This window comes from Atractosteus spatula, chromosome 17 (assembly GCF_055471065.1).
Source record: "Atractosteus spatula isolate fAtrSpa1 chromosome 17, fAtrSpa1.hap1, whole genome shotgun sequence".
Classification (NCBI taxonomy): Eukaryota; Metazoa; Chordata; class Actinopteri; order Semionotiformes; family Lepisosteidae; genus Atractosteus; species Atractosteus spatula.
In genome coordinates this window covers 10618480-10639198 of record NC_142722.1, presented here as the reverse complement: position 1 = coordinate 10639198, position 20719 = coordinate 10618480, and the positions used below count along the sequence as shown (strand labels likewise).

At 44.9% G+C, this 20719-nt stretch overlaps 2 protein-coding genes across 6 annotated transcripts in view; both read right to left on the bottom strand.

The window, feature by feature from the left end:
* mlxip (MLX interacting protein) overlaps positions 1-7200 on the bottom strand; it is a 32863-nt gene extending 25663 nt beyond the window's left edge. The window contains exon 1 of one of the 3 annotated variants that reach the window (XM_088935849.1): positions 6736-7200. In XM_088935849.1, the coding sequence (XP_088791975.1) occupies positions 6736-7049 (314 nt within the window). In that variant the 5' untranslated portion in view covers positions 7050-7200. The remainder of the gene's footprint in view (positions 1-6735) is intronic. The other 2 variants (XM_088935851.1, XM_088935850.1) reach the window with 2 other exon arrangements.
* A 2083-nt stretch (positions 7201-9283) lies between these two features.
* On the bottom strand, positions 9284-20019 carry bcl7a (BAF chromatin remodeling complex subunit BCL7A). Of its 3 annotated transcripts, none has more exons than XM_088935852.1 (6): positions 19844-20019; positions 16713-16794; positions 15914-16010; positions 14704-14880; positions 13142-13248; positions 9284-11744 (listed from the first exon to the last, which is right to left on the bottom strand). In XM_088935852.1, exons 1-6 carry the CDS (start codon positions 19933-19935, stop codon positions 11673-11675), a joined length of 627 nt encoding a protein of 208 aa, XP_088791978.1. In that variant the 5' UTR covers positions 19936-20019; the 3' UTR covers positions 9284-11672. The 3 variants fall into 3 exon arrangements, with proteins under 3 accessions (XP_088791978.1, XP_088791979.1, XP_088791980.1); XM_088935853.1 differs by having other exon boundaries at positions 15914-16007; positions 19844-20016; XM_088935854.1 differs by lacking the exon at positions 19844-20019 and adding an exon at positions 18344-18429.
* Between the last annotated feature and the right edge of the window lie 700 nt (positions 20020-20719).

Here is a 20719-nt window from a genome sequence, read left to right as displayed (position 1 = left end):
CTGAAACAGGCCGCAGCGAGGGCTCTGATTGCAGGCCAGCTTATCAGCGCTCTTCGCCCGTGTCCCCCGGAGTGCCACTCACTCATGCACAGGCTGGAGCTGCTGCACTAAGTGTCCTTTCATCAGCTGAACTGCAGACACACATTCAGGCCTGTCGAGGCCAGTCTTATCAGCCCTCACTCCACACCGGCATCAGTACCTCCTGAGGACACCCCCTAGTACTCCGAGAAAAAGACCACACATCGCACAGGCACAGAGGAATGATGCATGCAAACTGTCAGCAGAAGGAGACTGCTCTCCCTCTTGTACATTACTTATACCTCCTGTGGTGGGCAGCTTGTGCCTGGAGTTCAGACTATCGTCTCCTCGCCAGGGTTCTCCTGTTTTATTTCAGCACCAGCAATGCCACAGCAAGCCTGGGCGCTTGCTGAGAGCAGGTCTCCTCGAGTGGGCGAGCCTCCTCTGCGGCGCCCTTATCAGCAATGAAGAAAGTGCGAGAATGCCTTAACACTGAAAATCCTTCTGCAAAACGCACTGACCTCGATTCAAGAAAAGCAGACGGACTGCAGATGCACCAGACTGCCGTGGCCACTCCTCACATCTCCAGGAAGAGGCGCCAGGACTGGGGAGCTGCCCCACAAAGAGAGGGGAATCGACCCAGTAGGGCAGGTCTGTGAGCCCAGGCGTCACGGGTTCGAGCTTGGGTGAGGGTAGGGTCGTAATAGCCTGCCAGGGCTCCCTCTCTTTCGAGAACCCCCGAGGCTTCTCGGGATCTTGCAGGCAGGCCGACACGGAAAACCCAATGTTTGATTCCAACTCAAAAAAAATGAATCTGCACCATCTGCATCACTGATGTGTCCTTTGTGTAACATGACCTGGTGATTGGGCTCAGTACATGTAGTATTACTGCTTCTCTCATCTGGTGAAGGGCACAGTGGCTAAAAACAATACCACAGAGGGCGAGAAGGACTCTCACTCCAGCTAGGTGCTGTGATTTTTCAACACACAAGAGGCTCTATAGCAAACCAGATGTTCTGAAGCCAGATCTGTAACTAAAGGAATAATACTCCAAAAAACAGGCATGGAATTAAAATGATCTCATCCTGGGAAGGTGAAGTATTTCCATTGCCATTTGCAAGACTAAACCTTTGATAGCTAGAAATATCCATTACCTTCAGTTCAGTATGTAACAGGTTTACTTTTAATACTTAACATTTCAAAACAAAGGCCTGCAGTCAGGCTTTCGCTTATGAGAGAGCTTTCAATCCACGTCTCCAATAGATATTTATAGCAGCAAACAAGAGCCGTGCCAAGTTTGTCTAACGAGATACATAGCAGCTACCTTGTGTGCCTGTATGTAAACTAACCAGCCTTGACCTGACCTAACAGACTGGCCACAAACTGGGCCAAAAAAACAACACTCCCGGTCAGAACGCACAGAGCCAGCGGTTATAATCTCAAGGCACATACAAGATGACTCTGACTGGATCAGCACATAGAAAAACAAAAGCTCAGAGCCTATAGCTATAAATCGTTTTCTTAAAAAAAGAACTGCAAGCGCATGTTTCGACAGCTGTGTTACACAACCCAGCTCTGCATTTCCACAAAACCGAAGATATAAACAGTGGCAAGTAAAGCCCCAGAACCACCTCCTCAGCAAAGTGCCAGAGGAGGTTTCAGTCTAAGATTCTTAAGTAAGTAAAAGGTTGTAATGTTTCAGTTTGTGCCCCAGTGACTTTCATGTCACGGGGCACAGTGCAGCATTATTAAGGTTTAGGAGAAAAAAAAACAACTTTCACTTCATATTGCTGTGTTTTAGACATACTCATTTCTCTTCTCTTATTTTTTCTTAAATATTTGTAAAATCAATTCTTATAGAACCATTTTTTGGTGTTTTATCACAAATGACCACTAGCATCATTAATAAATCTTTTACAAAACGCAAGACAGGGAAACTCCAACTCCGGACTGAGACTGGAGACATCTGTGACTGAGACATAAAGAAGACGACAGCCCTCCTTTCCAAGCCTGTGCTGAAAGGACAGTTCTGAGGATATATTCTCCACCATTTAAGTCCGGACTGATGATAATGAGGAGTTCTGAGATGATCAGGGATTTTCCATCAACAAAAACAGGATACAGAAATGGCCCAACTGAGAGGCAACTGTTAAACAGTGTGTATGTTTTTTGAACGGGGATCAGCTGGGATCACTTCATTGTCATCACCATGTCTACAATAAAATGGAATACAGCACATTGAGAATATTGAAGAACACATGAATGTGCAGCCTGTAGACACACAATGTGACCACTTCCCATCATTTACAAGATGTTCTGTTTTTACCTCGACTGGATTCATAACTTCTGCACCCAAACTAAGGATTTAAGAAAGCGCACAACAATCACCGTTTCGAAAGAGTCCACCCCACCTCCCACTATTCAGATATATATAGAATTCATCCTCAGGAAACACTCACTCTTGGCCACCTCATGACCTCAGGATGAGATGACTGGCTTCTGAGACACATCTGAGATAAAGACATCTACGATATCCTGAAAACATTCTGTTCTGATGGTACAATATGATAACAGGGTAATGTACCGGGCCTTACTGTAAAGGTTTTATTTAGAACTTCCTCAGACAGGCAAGTACAGTACTTTATTTTAGATCCTACAGTGAAAGAAAAACGTACATTCATTAAAGGTTTTAGAAAAGAAACTGGGAAATTCATTAAGAATAAGTCCCCTGCCAAAACGCCTTCCATTTTATAGACAACATACAACTGTATACAATATGTACAGTCCCAAAAGAAAGAAGGAAGAATACTCTCCATAAAAGATGTACAACAATCTCCAGCTCGTCTCTGTAGGAGAAGCAAAGCGTACTAACCTATCGATTATATATCAGGCAGCCACTGCATGGTCACTACATGTCAAGAGCTCATGAGCTCAGATCCTCGAGAGGCCTTTCTGAGAGATTAAGTCTTAAAGTCCTGAACAACCTGGGAACAAAGAGGAAATAAGACTAACCTTAAGGGAAATCTGTGGCCACAAATGTAACAGATCAAGGCCTGTGATGAAGCAGCAGACAGCTTCCCAAACCTTTTCCTCCAGGAAGGAAGGTTTAGAGCCATTTTCTCGGACTAATCCAAGAATCAAGCCCTCGCCAGCCATGCAAGAGATCTGCCCATCCAAAACCTGCTCTTATCTCTTATCAGGGTGTACAGTCCGCCTGACAAAGTAAACCCCCATCGCTCTAAATTTTTAGCACTGCTGAATTGCTGAGCCAGGTTAAGAAACTGCTGACTGAATGAAGATCTGCGCCACAGCTCTATCAAACCAGATTCCAAGGTGCTAAAAAACTTCAAGGTTTTGTTTAAAGTCTACCTGATGTTCGGCTTACAAAAGTTACAACAGTAACTTGTGGTCACAAACCACACAGAAGAAAAGGTTTGAGCAGATAACTTTTGTTCTTATTTCGCAAAGGTTATGCCCTGATTGGCCAGTTATTGGCCGAATAATACTGATAACCAATGCAGGGACTGGAGGTTACAACAGCACTGCCCCACCCAGGACCTGAATCTTCAACCTTCCACTTTCGCTGGAGTCCCGAGGTCCACAGAGCTGTCTTACAGGGAAGGACAGTAAGACCCACTGTCCAGAAGATCTCCCAGCTCTCATTGGCGATCGCTGCCCGATCCCTGCCGACCCTCTTACTTCAGCCGGACTGTAACACCAGGAGTGGGAAGAAACTGGGGGTTTAACTGCATCTTCCGGAGGACACGGGGACTTTGCTGGGAATAGAGTAGCAGATACAGAAGCTGGCGCTCTTCACTCCTTTGAGCGGTACAAATCAGACGGCAGCCTGCGTTAAGACCGTTCCCTCTGGTGTCGAAGTACAACAGCCGTTTAACCCTCCAACGCCCCTCGAGCGCTCCCTCCCTGCCCGCTGGCCCGATCGATCCCGGGAGCAGCAGGGAGGGAGTTACGGGCTGCGACGTTCAGAATCAGGTGAGAAAACCCCAGACAGGTAAAAGCTCATTCACCCTTCAGCTGCAACGTGGGGCTGAGGAAGAAGCGGCGAATTTTGAGGTAATGTTCAGAGAGCTGTTTTACCACTCTGCCATCCGGATTATTAGACATTTCTAGACAGTAGACAAAAACGCCACAACGTTTTTTTTTTATGATGATGATGATGATGATTTGGACTTGTGCTTGGTCTAGATGTTGAAAAACTAAGGGTATTCAGATACTGTGATCCGGATCTCTTTGAAGCCGACAAGGTGAACAACACACCATCAAAATCAGCCCACGTCCACTCATGGCAAGATATTTACACCCTGAACCAGCAGGCCTTAAATCCTAATTACTGCTCAGTACCTGGATGGGAGACCTCCTGGGAAAACTGAGGCTGCTGCTGGAAGAGGTGTTAGTGGGGCCAGCAGGGGTGCACACCCTGCGGTCTGTGTGGGTCCTAATGCCCCAGTATAGTGACGGGGACTATACAGTAAAAAAGGCTCTGTACTTTGGACGAGACATAAATCCAAAATCCTGGCTCTCAGTGGTCCTTACAAATCCCAGGAAAGAGTACAAATCCCCCCTGGCCTTTACCAACCATAGCCTGCTAATAATCCCCATCCATGAACTGGCTTCATCACTCTGCTCTCCTCCCCACTGAGAGCTGGTGTGTGGTAAGCACTCTGGTGGGAGCTACACAATAGTGGTGGTGGAGTCCCCAGTATTATTGTTATCATTATTAATAATAACATTGGAAGAGAGCTGTCCGAGCTGTTACTCCCTGTACTGTGCTCATGAGAACATGGTCGATGTGCATCAGACTCCTGAATCCCATGTTCCTGGACAGACACCTGTTCCGTGGTGAGGAATGGAGGCACATGTCCGCTGCACTGGCATGAGAGTGGACTCCCGTTGTTTTTGTTTTTTTTAAATCGGCACAAGATTAGCACTAGAACCGGGACACAAACCTGGTGATTGAATCTGACCACACGACGACCTGCGAGCGCACACCAATCAGAACAGAGGATGTGACTGTGAGGATGGCATAGCAAGGGTCACAGTGGTTTCATGTCTCCAGACTCTGCGCTTGCAGGCAACACTCAAGAACTTGGATCAGGCCGGGACTGGTATTTAAAACACATGATAATCCACACACACACCTCCCAGGCCACAATGAGCCAGAGGTGAACCCTCTCCCAGACTCTGCCTACAGCTCTTAATTAGAAAAGAGATCGTTATCCGCTCCAAAATGGGGTAATTAGGCTCTTCAGGGTCAGGACAGAGTCTTTGAAAAAGAAAATTCCCCACAGACTGACAACCAGCGGCATCATTCAGACTTTTTTTTCAAACGCATTTTTAATGCCAAGCATCTACCACAAGGCTTGAAGGCCCGCGGAGAAAGGGTATCTGTATCTCTCAAACGAAAGAGCATGTCTTTCCTGAGACAGTTCCACAGCCGTTTAAAAGCACAACCCCAGACCCGCAGCAGCTGGGGGCTTGCGATACCACACAACTCGACCCGGAGTGAAGTTTACACGTCATGAGCTGTGACGCAAGGCAGATGAAATCACATTCTTCATATAAATAAGTAATCAAATATCTTGACTTCACCCCCCAACTGAGAATAAGAGACGCCATTACAGATTAAAGAGATCAAGCGGTTTCACATAAAACGTCACACAATGGGTCTTTAAACTACAGATTAAGAGTTAAAACAAGACACCTAATATAAAACGACAGTGCCCGTCCCTAATGACATATGACTTCAACATAATTACTTGATTACAGAATTACAATTATTTACTTACTCCTAGCCCAAAACCTCTAAACAGTCCCCAAACTGCCGACGTAAATAAAATGCAGATACACAAAATATACAAGAAATCTTCCGTTCCCTGTGCAATCGGTGTAATAAACGCAGCTAGGTGATTATTTCCTGTATGATGCTAGCAGATTAATGTAATGATAGTGTAATGAGCGAGGTGTGTATTATTGCACGGTTATTGTTTGTTTTTAAATAGCATTTTCATTCTGTGCTGGGTACTTGTTTTGTGGTGATACCAGACACACAAATCTGCACGCTCTTGGATGAAGAACAAAGTTATTCAAAGTTGAAGTGCGGATAAAGCCACACGCTATTTTATCTATGCATCATTTTACTTGACAAAAACGTGATCAAACTTGACTTTACGGCTGTCGGTGAGATGCAATATTTCCCAATGCGACGAGTTTTCCTTGCAAGTTTTACAATGCAGGGCGCTACGTGGCCGGTGCGGTTAAGGAGCAAAACAGGAAGGCACGACACTCGAAGTGTCACAATGTTTTGATAGCAAAACGAGCAGCAACGCTTTCGTTTTAAGCGTGAACCCCAGCAGTTCTCGGCTTCTCTCCGTCCGCCCCGCGTGGGTCTATCACCGGCAACCTCGGGCAAGTGCGCGGCGCCGGCCCAGGCTCAAAAGACAACATCCAAATAAACCCAATACGCGCAGGCACAACGCAAGGGTGCCAAAACGCAACAACGATTTGGGTAACAAAGGGACAAAAGACGGCGCCGCTGCCTGCGAGCGGCGTGCAGGCTGACCGCGGAATACGGTTATCGAGGGGTGGAGGGGGGGTCGAATAATAAAGCTCCCCAGGAAGATGATAACGCACCCCCCCCCCCCACCACCGAAAAATAATCGTGCAGGAAGTCCCGCAGGCCGCGCTCGCACCCCTCACCTGTACGCCAGAGTCATGCACTCGAACAGCTTGGTGAGCGACGCGTCAATGGAGAGGTGCGACGTGCTGGTCTTGCCGAAGCAGTACGTCTGGCAGGTCTGCTTGTTGACCGTGTCGAAGTCGTAGCCCTTCTTCGGGGGGTGTTCGCTGTGCGGGGAGGACACCATGAAGTGGCCGCTGTGGATGATCTGCGGCTCCGGCCCGTCCGACTTCTTCGGCCCCAGGTTCGGCTCCTCGGCGTCCGAGTCGTCGTCCTGCTCCTGTTTGACAATCACGGGGGCTTGGCGGCGCGGCCGTAACTCCTTGGTGGCCATTGCCGCTGTTATTGCTTTTTTTTTGTTTGTTTGTTTCGCTAACTACAAAAATACAAGCTCCATTTAAAAAAAAAAAACTATTCTGCGCTTCGGTAGGAAGGGTTACTCCTCGCAACAGTCATTTTCGCAGTCGCTGCTCCCCTTTCTCCCAGCCTTGCGCGCAGGCAGGCCAGCCTGTGGCTGAACCCAGGCGACGACGTCATGGCCAGGACACGTAGGCGATTGGCTGAAATCACAGCGACGCCCACAGTCCGACTTCATAAAACTGTGCATGCAGTCAAAACTACAGGGGGGGTGTCTGTAACAATACGGTTTCTGTAACTTTTATTAAAAGAGGCCACACGGAATACGTAGAAATGCGCATTTGTGTTGCATATCCATATGTAGAAATACTTTCTTTTATTCTATATCTATATGGTGTATTTAACAGTATTCCTGTGCGGATACGAAAAAAAAACAATGGTGGTTTTGCATCACTAGTTGTTGCTCAACGAGTTCCCCAAAGTGCAATGAATAAAGAAAGCTTGCAGCAATCTGTAACGCAGTTATTATCGACATCTGATATCCACAGAGTGAAGGAAAAGCAACGAGGAAGCAGCACGTTGTCCATCCCGGGATAACACCTACAATGCGGAATTCCTGCAGGAAAACTAAGTAGCTAGGATAAAGAACAGCGTTTTTTTATTTGACAGTAAGCCATGATTGGTCATGACGTGGTGCATAGGGTCAGTAAAGTTAAGACCCGAGTGTTTAACGTGATTAACGGGGGAACAAGAAAAGCAAAATGCATTCTTACACCCCTCTCGGCACGTTAAAACCGTTCGGATACGATTCTCATTTCCAACGTAGTCGATGAAGCTCTGTATCAGAATGTCAGCGGGGCACAACTCCTGTGAGTACATGTTACAGGAAAAGCGGGCCGTTTGGCAGAAAGTCCCCTCTCAGGTTCTCCTTATCTACAGTGTAAGATTGCACCACGCCTGGTTTAGACCTGGCCTGACACAGTCCCCCCGCCAAAGATAAGACACGACCTCCACTCGGCGCTGTAGTCGGAATGTCCACGGTCTCGCGTGTGTGAACATACAGTATATTACACATCCACACATTTTCGAGCCGCTTTTTCCAATTCAGCGAGTAACTGCAGAGGACAGCCGTCAAGGCACAGACACCCACACCAAGCCCGAGGCCAATTAACCCACCAGTGTGTCTTAGTACTGCGAGAGGAAGCCAGAGCACCTGGAAGACCCCCACAAACACAGGGGAGAACATACAAACTCCACACGCATAGCACCCCAAGTCCGGAATTGAACCCAGAGCACCAGCACTGTGAGGCACCAATGCTAGGGACTACACCACTGTGCTGCCCAAGAGTATAGAGCTGAATTATTGCAGGTGTAACACATTTCATACAGGGACTCATCCAGCGGTTTGTTGAAGGAAACCGGGATATCAGCTTCAACAACATGGCTGGGCTGCCCGATACTCCAGCATGTCAGAGGAGTGGAAAAAAAATAATAAAACCCTTATACGAGTTTCTACTTGCATTTGTGAAGCCTGCTGGTCGTGCTGTCATGTCAGCACATAGCTTGGCTGTTGTTCTGATCCACAGGACGTCTGCAGTGCTGGGAAGGGCCGGCCCACAGCGACAAGCCTGCATCCACTGCACCTCACTGAGAGAGGAGAGTGCAAGAGTCCTGCACTGCAGTGGACCCCACAGATCGAGCACCTTTCAAGCCTAACGATGCCGACGCTCCTAAGAAAGCACAAAACACCGGTCAGTATCCACAGGGAAAGGGCCACAACAGACACTTTTACTGAGCTTGAGTTCAGCTCGTTTCGTTCACGGGGACAGAGATAAAGGGCAATGCCACTGCGTACACGTGGACAGGAGATGTAGAATCACACCAAAGCACTGTAACGCTTTTTACCGATTTCAATCATGAAAAAGTAAACACTGTAGAACAAATGTAAACACAATGAAACAAGTGTAAATAGTATGCATATATATAACAGATGTGTGAGGTTTCAAATATGTCCTCGTTAATTTCACAAATTGTTTTCCTATGTCTGTTTTTTGTTTCAGAGATGATAAAAAAATCCCTTACATTAGTCATTTTTTGGCTGTCTTCGTTCTAAGGATAATTTTACTAAACACCTTCAGCATAATCAGTTGAACCACTCGTAGCACATCTGTTGATCATTCCTCTAATGAATTATACATGTCAAAAACAAGCTGTTTTGTGTCTTTTTTATTAATAAAACAAATCCATTGTACATGAAAAAAAAACAACTACTGAATGGAATAAATAAGTCAAACCCACACACAATTATATTGAAGGCAAAAAGAAAATGGTCCCAAAAATTATATTGTTTTACAACTTGCTATGGATCTAATTGAAAAGGTAAACAATTGAAGGTGATAGCCAAACTTGAAATGAAGAAGGTATCTCAACAAGTTCATCTCTGAAATTAAAATTCCTACACAACTGTATTTCAAGCAGAAATAACCGTTTGATTTCTAGTTAATACATTATATAATCTAAGTGCCAGCACTTCTGGACTGTGACTGAGGTATTTGCAGAACCATCTCACCAGATCCACATTTTTAATTAAAATTAGCATATTCATCAAATGCAATGACTTCTGCTGCTTTTGTGTGTTTTTTTTTAAGAAAAGCCTTAATCCAGTTTTTCATCCTCAGACTCCAGCAAAAAAAAAAAATCCCTTACGGATTCCAGGCTGCCTTCTATCAGACATTTCATTTGATGGCTCTAAACTTGCATCACAGTCCAGTTGTTTGTTTTCTTATATATAATTTGTAAAGACAACAGAAGCTGTAGCTGTCAGCGTTAACTAAGCACCGTGGGGACTTTACAGAAATACCTGAAGCACATGGGAGGACAGGAGGATCTGCACTGAACTGTAAAGTGTGTTCCAAGCAGCCTGAGCTTCTGCAGGCTAACCTCTGGGATCTCAGAGGACGCAACATCAGAATGAAAAGAAACCAGGCAACGTATTTCACATCAATCGGAGCCGACTGGTTCAAATGCAGCGAGAGTTTTTAATACATGGTCAAAAATGTAGTGCTGTCTAGTCCTTGGTAGTATATAATGCCTTGCAATTTCGTATTTCCTAAAGAGAAAAAAAATAAAGCAATTTACAAAGTCCTGCATCTGCGTTGTCTTTGACGGGGGCCGAACGCTTACTTTCCCAGCAAAGACACAAAAGCTGTGCAGTGCCAAGCACTGTCCCAGATGTCACAGCAGTCCCAGTCAACAACCCAGTCAACTCAGGAGAGACAGATGTGCAGATTTTCAGCATGCTGCTCTGAGGTTACCCTTTTACAACACCCAAAGGGTCAGATATCAACCATTTAACACAGGATATTCTGACAGTGTCTACAATGCTGCTCATGTTATTGTTAAACGATTCACTTCTATACCATTTTGTTTTTACTCTAAACCATAAGGTACAAGTGGAATGTTCCCTATGAAATGTGAATAAGTCCAAAAAGAATGATCAGGAATCCAAATATACATATTTAAATGAAACAAATAAAAATAACTAACAGCTCAAGTAAATATCCAGTACTGTGATTAGAAAGCATAGAGCTTTAATATTGTTTTAAAAATAAAACTTCTTCTGTGAAGTAATGTGACTATGTGCCTGTCAGAGCAGGATCTCAGGACATACTACCTGGTGCTACCTTGGAGTATGGTTACAATTCTGTACAAGAGAGAAAGACTCCACTGATCTATGCTTGTTGCCCTTTGAAGGTAAATTAAATCTAAATGTCATGCTCTGTACTTGACACACTGTTTCAGGCAGGAATGCTCAATGTTAACAGCAATAATTCATGTAGAGAAAACAATGTTTTCTTGCCCTGCTGTTGCAATTAACCCACATTAAAACATGTAAATGACCTGAAACATCCATCCTCAATTACCATCACAGTTTGAAAATGGCCCAATTGAGAATTGTTTCGGCACTTCTGTTTAGGCATACTTGCTGCAATGGGTAAACGTTAAAAACCTCATTAAAAAATAGGGCACTTATAAAAAAAAAGTGTGGAAGATAAAACAAAAATAAAACACAATAAAATAAACGCAGCTTATCACTGTTTTGGTAACACGAGGCGCATGACAAAAGTGGAGCTATGCTACAAGCTACGGTCTTCACATGAAAAGCTAGATTCAAGACCTGTACCATTCTTTTAAATAGTCTTTGTTGCTGTCGTTGTTGTTAAATAAAGAAAATGTAAAAAAATAACAATAATATTTAGAATAATAATACAGCAGCACAAACAACGGTGATCTTGACATTTATAAACAGTGCGTTGACCCTCCTGAGAAAACCAACCCTTTTTCACAGAAAACCCAACGGGTGGAGGAGCAGGACGACGCGGGGAGGAGGTGACTCGGCGGCCGCGGTGCGGTTCACAGGTGCGGCGCTTCAGTGTTTTTCGGGAGGGCGGGCGTGTGCTGGGCCGGTCTCTCGCGGCGGCGGCGGCGGCGGCGGGAGGGGAGTGACAGAGCAATGGGACCCCCAGGGAGGCGCCGTCGGGCCGCCTCGCCGGGGGAAGAAACGGAACAGGGGGGGAGGAACCCGCCGGCCCTCGGCGCTTTAACTCTCCTCAAAGTCCTGGGCCGACTCTGTTTTTACCCTCTTGGGAGGCGGGGGTCCATCTTCCGATTCCTTCAGAAAAAGCAACGGCGACATTCGGAATATAATAATCGCCGTGTTTGATATAGAAATATACTGAATGTCATAATCACAATATATAATATAAAGCATTGAATACAATAATCCCAATATATGACAAAGAATAGCAATATACCGAATAACCACATTGTATAATAAAGAATTCAGTCTATTACGACATAATAACGACAATATTTAATATAAAGAATAGCAATGTACTAATTAAAATAAAAGCAATATACTGAAAACGGCAATATAGATATAGATGTAAATATCATCTGCTACTTTTCAACGAATGGTTCATATTCTGTGCTGTGAAGACCTTCACAGCTGATTCTATTCTATGAGTGCTATCACATGTAACGATAAGGCATACAAAGAAATAGGGAAACACCTTCTCCCTACAGTGGGTCTGCAAGCCCGCTGGCTGGGCCTGAGCGTGCCGACCAGACCTGCTTGCTGGAGCGGAGCTGAGGAGCTGAGCTGAACCCCACAGGACTGAGGCCTTGTGACACTGCTGGCCAGCTATAGCTCATTCTCCCAGCAAGATCGCCTGCTCTGGGGGCTGTGCTGGAGTCTTCTCTGGGACTGAGACCTGAGGACAGTTCGCTCCAGTCAAGGTGATGGCTCACGGCCTTCTACTGAGACACTACTCATTTGACTGGGGCCAGCGAATGTGCAGAGCTGAATGATAGGGAAGGTTCTTTTTTTACCATGCCAAGCCAATGCTAAGACTGATCACCACTGTTGTAAAGAAGAATGCTCTCAAAATTACTGCTGTTCTTGCGACAGAATGTAAAGGAATTGAATTCCAAGGTTAATGAGCACAGAACACAGACCCTTATTCAGGCAATACATTTCCAGTGGAAGATGGGACCTTCTACAATATAAGGGCATGTGTGTCTGAAGGTCAATCACTACTAAAACCACATGACCTGAACCAACTTATTAAATATTTCCAATTCCGGAGCTAACCATACCCAGTAGTACCCAGTTCACAAGACCTTCACATGCAACACAGAGCAGGGGCAGACGGTATATTGCTATGTGACAGAACAACTGTACTTGACTTTGACATTCACATTTCAAAAATACTCCAGTATTCAAGCAACTGCATATTATTTACTATGCAATTTTTTAGAATATTACTTATAATTGCACTGTACAGTCTTTTAATGATTAAACAGTTTATGTTTTCATGTTCTATTAAATGTCTAGTAAAATTATATGTAATTATCCTTGCTGAAGGGTAACAGGCAAATGAATCAAATTCCCCATGCAGCACTTGAGAAGGATTAATTGAAATCATTATACACTCCACAAAGAGCCGGGAATTAGATGTCATGTAAGACAACTGTACTGATTTGCAACTGAACAAGCCGGTTCTTTACCTGAGTGGCTCTGGCCGTTTCTGAGAGGGGTTCTTTCTCTCCCGAAAGCTGTGCTTCTGTCTTGTCTGAGCTGGCTGCTGGGTTCTCTGACAAATGGGGATTCTTGCCTGCACGTGAACCGAAGATCTTTTAGAGCACGTCAAAACCAAGCTGAAGAAGTTATTTCCTCCCATTCTCTCTTGCCCTCAACCCCACTGAAACCTGTTCCTAATAAGCCATTTCGAAGCTGTTTTGGAAGAAGTGTCATTCGGAGAGGAATTAGTGTTATATCTCTCAAACACAGTAATTAGGACATGCTAACACAACGAAAACAATAGCAATTAGACCTCCCAATACTGCAAAAAATGCACGAAACACTGTGGTTTCACATTCATCTACAGACTGAAAGAAATTAATTTTGGTTTTCTATTTTACTTTCCACTGGGAAGATGTGAATGGTTTTCTGACATTTTGAAAAAGTGAACACTGTTATGTAACGTATGCATTAATTGCACACATCCAATCACCAAAACTGTTTACAGGTTGTGGACTGCGGTCTCATGGTTTCAGACCCAAACATAGTGTAGGTGAGTAACAACTTAGAATACAATGGAGCCACCTGGTGGTACAAATGTGCCATTACAATGAAAACGCCTCTGACTGCAGGAGCACCCACAGAGAAGCTCATAACAGAAGCTCAAACAAAATGGCCTTCACTATATCGCTACTTTCTACCAGTTTTACCTTGAATTCATACACACTACTGATTATACACTACTTACTCTGCATACAAGTTAAATATGTGCATGTCCAAGCACACAGAGCCTTCAACTCTGCCATGCTCTGGTCTTGATATTATTGGGGAATAACAGTTTTTCTGGGCACAGTCTGAGAAATCCTGTCATTGTCTTTGACCGCTTTAGGCAGAATCCTTTTTAATGTCCATGGCTGGTTATTTACAGACCTGAGGTCAGAGACTGTCCTGCCTACAGTCCTTTAAAGTCAGATTCCGGCAGGGCTTCTAGCCAGGAGTTCTGAACTGACTCTCCAGGTCTAGAATCCAGCAGCTTTTCTCTAGGCCAGCTGAAAGCTTCACAATTCCCAAGTGTAAAAGGTGTGAAATTCCCTGGTCTAAAGCTGTTTACAGAGACAGAAGAAGCCTTCTGGTTTCGAAGGAGTCCGTAGGGGCATTCAAAACACCAACTGATTAAAACCTGGGAAAATAACAGCAAGTCTGACTTCTTAGCCAAGCTGTGATTTCCATTACATAATCGAGATCTCAGGTGGAATGAAAGGCAAAACGCCTGAGGAACTGGGGTTTCTCATCTATGCCCTGAATGAACTGTTTGCATTTGTATAGCAGTCTATACAAATGCGTAGCAGTCTGTAGTTGCACCCTTAACCCCAAAAGATCCCAGAGTGCTTTACATACAGGAGGAGACCCCACTTCATCCAGCCCCTGGGGCGATGCCCAGCAGCCCCTCTGTAAACCAGAGACAGAGACAGAGCCTCGCTGACTGTGGGGACCAGGATGCTGCTCAGAGCTGCAGTACACAGCCCCACCACGTCGCCCCTGCACTGACCCGTCTTGCTGTCTGGTCCGGGCTGGTCCTTGGCCGGGGACTTGCTGTGGTCGGTTTTGGCTTCGTTGCTGTCTCCCTGGGAGACCGCCATGGGCTCGGGCGCGGGGCTGGTGCTGCTGCTGTTCTCCTGCTTCACGGGGGAGGAGTCGGCGATGGAGCTCTGGTTGCTGTTGTCGTCTGGGAGAGAGAGGAAACCAAACCAAAGTTGTGCAGTGAAGCCCGGGTCACGCCAATGGGATAAGATAAGAGATAGAGATAAGATCACTTTATCAGCTATATGCAATTTCTTGCATTAGGAATTCATCTTTTCACAGACCCCAGCTTGCTCTCCATGAGACACACAGACAGGGAGAGAGAAGCTGGGGGTCAGAGCGCAGGCTCAGCCATTGTACAGCACCCCTGGAGCAGCTGGGGTTAAGGGCCTTGCTCAGGGGCCCAAAGGAGTAGGATTCGTCTGCCGGCTGCAGGATTTGAACCAGCAACCTTCCAGCCACAGGCGCAGATCCTGAGCCACAGTGCCACCGTTCCTCCCAAACTTGTCCAGGATTCAGAAGAGCGCAGAGCGCCACTAGGGTGGGATGGTAGTGGGTTATGGGTCCCTGGGCTTCTGGGAAGGCAGAGGTCGTTACGACTTGCCTGGTACCTGCAAGCTTCCAGTGACATCAGTGGGGTATGGAGCGCCCCCCCCCACTGGCTCTGCCCCCCTGCACTGTCACGTGCGTCTCTGACGGGGGGGCGTCAGCTGTCAGAGGAGCACGTCTGCAGGTCCTCATTCTCCCCAGGCAGTGAAGCAGTGGCCAGGCGAATCTCACAAAGCAACTGCCAGGTCCAAACAGGATGTGTATACTGAGCACAAATACCTGGAGATACCTGGAAAAAAACTTGACCATCTCCTACCTAATAATAACTTTGTGAATCTGTTCCAGCGGAGCGGAAACCAGGAGGATAAAGGTAAGCAATAAGATACTGGCTGATGGAAGCAAAGCAGCTATTGTTTGTTTTAAGCCAGGGACCAAGGGAACAACAGGCCCACACTAACCACACAGCTCAGTATCAGATCCAACTGGGGGAGAGAGATCTGCAACACAAAGAATTCTTTTTTCGTGCAAACTAACGGTTCCCTACATCTGCTAGGATCCTCGCAGGTATATACAAGGATAAACAGACCTGTAATTGGGTAGCATAATTAACGTATGTAACTAGGCCTCACCGTGCATGTCCATCATGCCAGGAGAAGAGCTGTTCTCTGGGGTCGTCACCTCTGAGCCACACTTGTCATCCTTGCCTTTCTTCTTGTTCTTGCTCTTCTGAAACAAGACAGACTTGACACTATAATCCTCCAAAAAAGGGTTTTTCAACCATTTTTGACCAGACGGGTTCCCCCTTAAAAAAAAAACTCTTCAATAAATATGCTCATTTCACACAGCCGCAGTGTTATTATCAAGAATGTCAATACCCACTGTAAGCACTGTAAGACTAATTGTAAAACTGGGACACTCGTTTAAAACTCTATGAGACAGAGTGGGGTGAAAAGATTCTGTTTCTGGGGGTCTATTCTGGACATGAACCAAGGAACCTGTCTTTGCTCCTTGGATCCCTGTTGGAAAACACCCTTATCCACGGAATACCGTCCTCGGATATAAAGGGAACCACTGGAAACAGACCACCTCCTCCAGGCACCATAACAACTGCTGCTGAACAGACAAATGATAACTGGAGCCAAAAATCTGACTCCCGAAAGGGCATCTTGCTTTTCCCAGACCTGTACAAGACGGTGTTTATTCTGAAACCGAAACGGTCAAGAGAAGCTGAATAAAACACACCGTCAGCGATTCACTCCAGTCCCATAGTTGTCTCGGTTTGAGAGGTGAATCCTATTAAATGTTATAAATATTATTTATATAAACTAGGGCCCATATGGACTTCAAAGCGAGAGGCAGACACGGGGGGAAAAAACTGGGACAAGCGCCCCCAGTGGAAAGCAGAGATGATGCATGTTAATGACTTACATCATCGGTCTTGGGTTCTGTCACAGGGACCCACTTGTAGATTCGGAGAGAGGTGTCTCCCACAGTTACCCACTTTTTTTCCCTGCGAAGACACACACAAAGAACAAAAGACAGGGGTCAGTTTACGTGTTGGGGCTGCCTATGAAAGGGTGGTGCAGTGGTGAGCATCCCTGCCTCGCAGGGCTGGGGTCCTGGGTTCAATTCTGGCCCTGGGGTGCCATCTGTGTGGAGTTTGCATGGGTTTCCTCTGAGTGCTCTGGTTTCCTCCCACAGTACAAAGAAACTGGTAGGTTAAGAGGCTTGTGGGAAAATTGGCCCTGGTGTGAGTGAGTGTATTTGTGTCCGTGTGCCCTGTATGGACCGTCGTCCCATCCAGGTGGTACCCTGCCTTGCTCCCGCTGCTTGCTGGGACAGGCTCCAACTCCCCCGTGCTCCTGAACTGGATCAAGTGACTAGAAAATGGATGGATGGATTGTCTCAAAAAGTGGAGACATTTTGAAGCACACTGGGCTTCTTTTCCATTTATGTTCTTACAAGGCAGTGCCCTTAGGACCAAGAACAGAAAGCACTACTTTGCAAAAAAGGGGGCAGGTGTCAGGAACAGTGTGCCCAGATGTGTTGTTGATGCTGATTTACTTGCATTTTTCAAGAAAAAGCTGGACAAGATCCATGAATCAGGTAGCTACTACCAGCCAGCTGAGCATGGCCTCTTCTTGTCTACAAACGTTTGTAGGCTCTTGGGTGAGAACCTCACCTAATATTGTACAATTATACAAAAGCTTGCCGGAACAAGATGTTCTTTCACATTTTCTGTTTAACGGGTATGAACTTTACCCCAAATACTACTTTTAAAATTAAAAATGGTCTGGTTTTACTTATACAGCTTGATTACACAACACATAGCCCGGCTCTCCAAAACTGTACCAAGATTCGCATGCAAGTAATATATTTTCTAACTGAAAATCATGTGTTGACTGGTAAATTATTGTTTAGAGGACAAATGCTGAATGTTTGCTCCACTACTGGAGATCTACATTTAAATGTTAACCATTTTAATTTTGCATTCATGTGAACAGAAACCTCATAATGTTATAAAGCTATTCTAAACCTACACTGATATCCACTTCAATTGCTCTGGGAAAATAAAGTAACCTATTCTTTAAAGCATATTTTCTGTGCTTGCGTTTAACAATAAAAAATGCTAACACATAATGTGGTTTTGGCCTACAGTCGCTGGATTTATGATTAAAGATGAAAATACCAGGGGGTTCAACCATCATTAAGGGCTCTTCGTGCAAAAGGAGACTCAAAGACATCCTGACCCACCAGACACCACCCCCTCTAAACCCGGGGAGAGCTGAGACAGCGCCTGCCATGCCAAACAAACAGTCTAGACACAGAAGATGCTTAATTCCGCTCGATTGTGAACCACTGGGCAGAAATCCAGCTCTGGCACTGCGGAATCTCACACAAAAGAGTTCCTGGCTATAGCTGTGCGAGATAGCACTGCGTGGTACCCATGACAAAATTTAACCCATGGGACAGACGGGCAACAAAGTCCAGAGACTTGCGGATAGGAAACATTCAAAGACGAGCGTCATCCCCAGGAGCGCTCTTTGTGCGCCTCTAACCTTCGAGATGAACCTCCGGATTTGGTCCACTTGGATGTGAAAAGCATCTTCGGCTTTTATGTGTAATTGTTGCATCGATGAGATAAGCAAGCCTCCTATTGTTACTCTCATGGCCGTTGTGACGCGAAAATGCAGGGTGAGGAGCACAGCGGTTTGCAGAGAAAATTTGGAGCACTGTAAATGCCTAGTTAGCGTAAAGAGAAACGTCCCCTTCTCCAAAAATATATTCCGATCAAACTGGATCTTAATTTCCCCTACTAAACCCGTTTCTGCGTGTCCGTGCATGTACTGTTTTCCCCCATTTTAATTACTTGGTCACTAGCTTGCCTCTAATTAGGTCCCAATTTCCCTTGACTTGGAACCTTTAATCTAACCAGCAGTTAGACGGGCTTAACCTTGGTGCTGTGTTGATGCGAGAGTCCCTTTTCCCTTAACATATATTTACAAATTATATAGGATTCTCATCTTTACCGTTATACTTCCTACGTCCCGAGACGCAATTTGAAATAACCCCACATAAATTCAAAGATGCGGTCATCGTATTGTAAGAGTTAGAAATTTTACAGAAATATCATTCCAAAAATGTGGGAAAAAGTTGACTTTAGAACGAGCAATCTTCTGCAATGTCGAGGGGAATATATCCAAATTGTGAGTTTATCCTTAAAATACATTAAACCGTAAAAAACAGTTCCAGGGATTCCGTTTTTATTACCATTACAACAGATTTTAGCCCTCTAAGGTTATTTTTTTAATATTTTCTTTAAATCGACCTACGATGCCCTAGTAGAAAAACGACGACTGTTTTGTTACGTAAATCCTTCTTAAAACAACATTGCATGAAAGCGTACCTTATCTTCGGATTTCAAAACACAGACCGATATTTCACAACTGTAAAAGTAATTTGTTGTTCATTCGCTTTAATGTGCTTTTTTATTTTTAAAAAGTCTAACATATTTGCGTGATCAGCCATGCACTACTTCCTACTCCCAGCCCCCACTGCACGCTACATCTGTTTGCTCTAAAGAGCGGCTCTAAGCGCTAAATTTAAACCCCGAGACCGAATAAAAACTATTCTGACTCTAGAGCGCCGTCGTCATAGTATAGTTACAAACTGGAGATTATTGTTATGATTTGTGCGCGCCAGTGTCCCGGAACACAAAGCTCCCTTCTCCCGGCATTACAGCAGGCAGAAGACAGCAAAGGCTTCATGTGACTGCAACGAAATGGCTTCTGGGTTCAACCCACATTAATTCTTAATGGAAAAATCCATTTAAAAATTGCTCAAACCTTCGCTTTTGCGATCGGTCCGGCGGCTGGCACGAAGCGCAAGAGCGCTTGAGCACACCTGTGCCAACAGCACGATCCGACCGATTTCAGTTCAAGATGACCCTTCTCGTTCATTTCATTCTTTCTTCTCCCTCTCTTCTCTCCTCCTCCCCCCCGACAAGCTGTGCTTTCTGCTCTTAGATAATGAACCGTGGCTTTTTTTTCTCCTCTTACCATTTTCGTACTTTCTCAATAGCGGCCATAACCCGCTTGATGTCATCTTTCGCTCTGCTCCTGGTCTCTGCGCGGACCGACCTGCCCGACATTGCTGCTGTTGGTATAATATTTTTTAAAGCTCGCCGGCAGTTCAGACACAATGCATACACTCAATGTAGAGCTTTGTGAGGAGGGAGCGCGCCTGCGCCAAGAGAGCACAGAGCCTACAGCTGCATGGCAAAGCCAGGCTGGAGCTTTGTCACACAACTCCGAACTACAACAATGTAGACAGAAGGAACAAAGGCTTCAAAGTTACATTGTTCACAAAGAAAGTTTCGCGAAAACTTCTCGAGTTGACACACACGATGCTGAAAGTTGCAGACGTACTTCCTGTTTCAACGATATATTCCAAATGGGAAAGAAAAACAAATCTCACAAAAAAAAACTCGGTTAAATTGTTTTTCAGGTTTTCTTTTTATTCGCACAATACGCTCGTCCAAGACGTTTCAGTGTCTTTTAAGACGTATATTATGTATTTTAAAAATTATTTGTTTCTATGTTTGGATGAGAGGCATTGAACAGCTTTCATTGTGTTTCATCATATTTTATTGTTTTTCATTGTTATATTTAAACGCATTTTCATAGCAAACCAAAGTATTCTTAATACAAAGAAATTGCCCAGAAGATTATAATCCAATACATAGTCAGATATATATATATTTTTTTTTTTAAAGTTATTTTGCGGACATTTATCGTTTCAAAATTAGTGCAGTCATTTCAACCTTTAAACTATACATATTATATAAATCAATATAAATAATAATAACACATCAATAAATATCTAGGTAAAATATTTTATTTAAAACAAAAGATTTAGAATCTGCGGTAAACCAC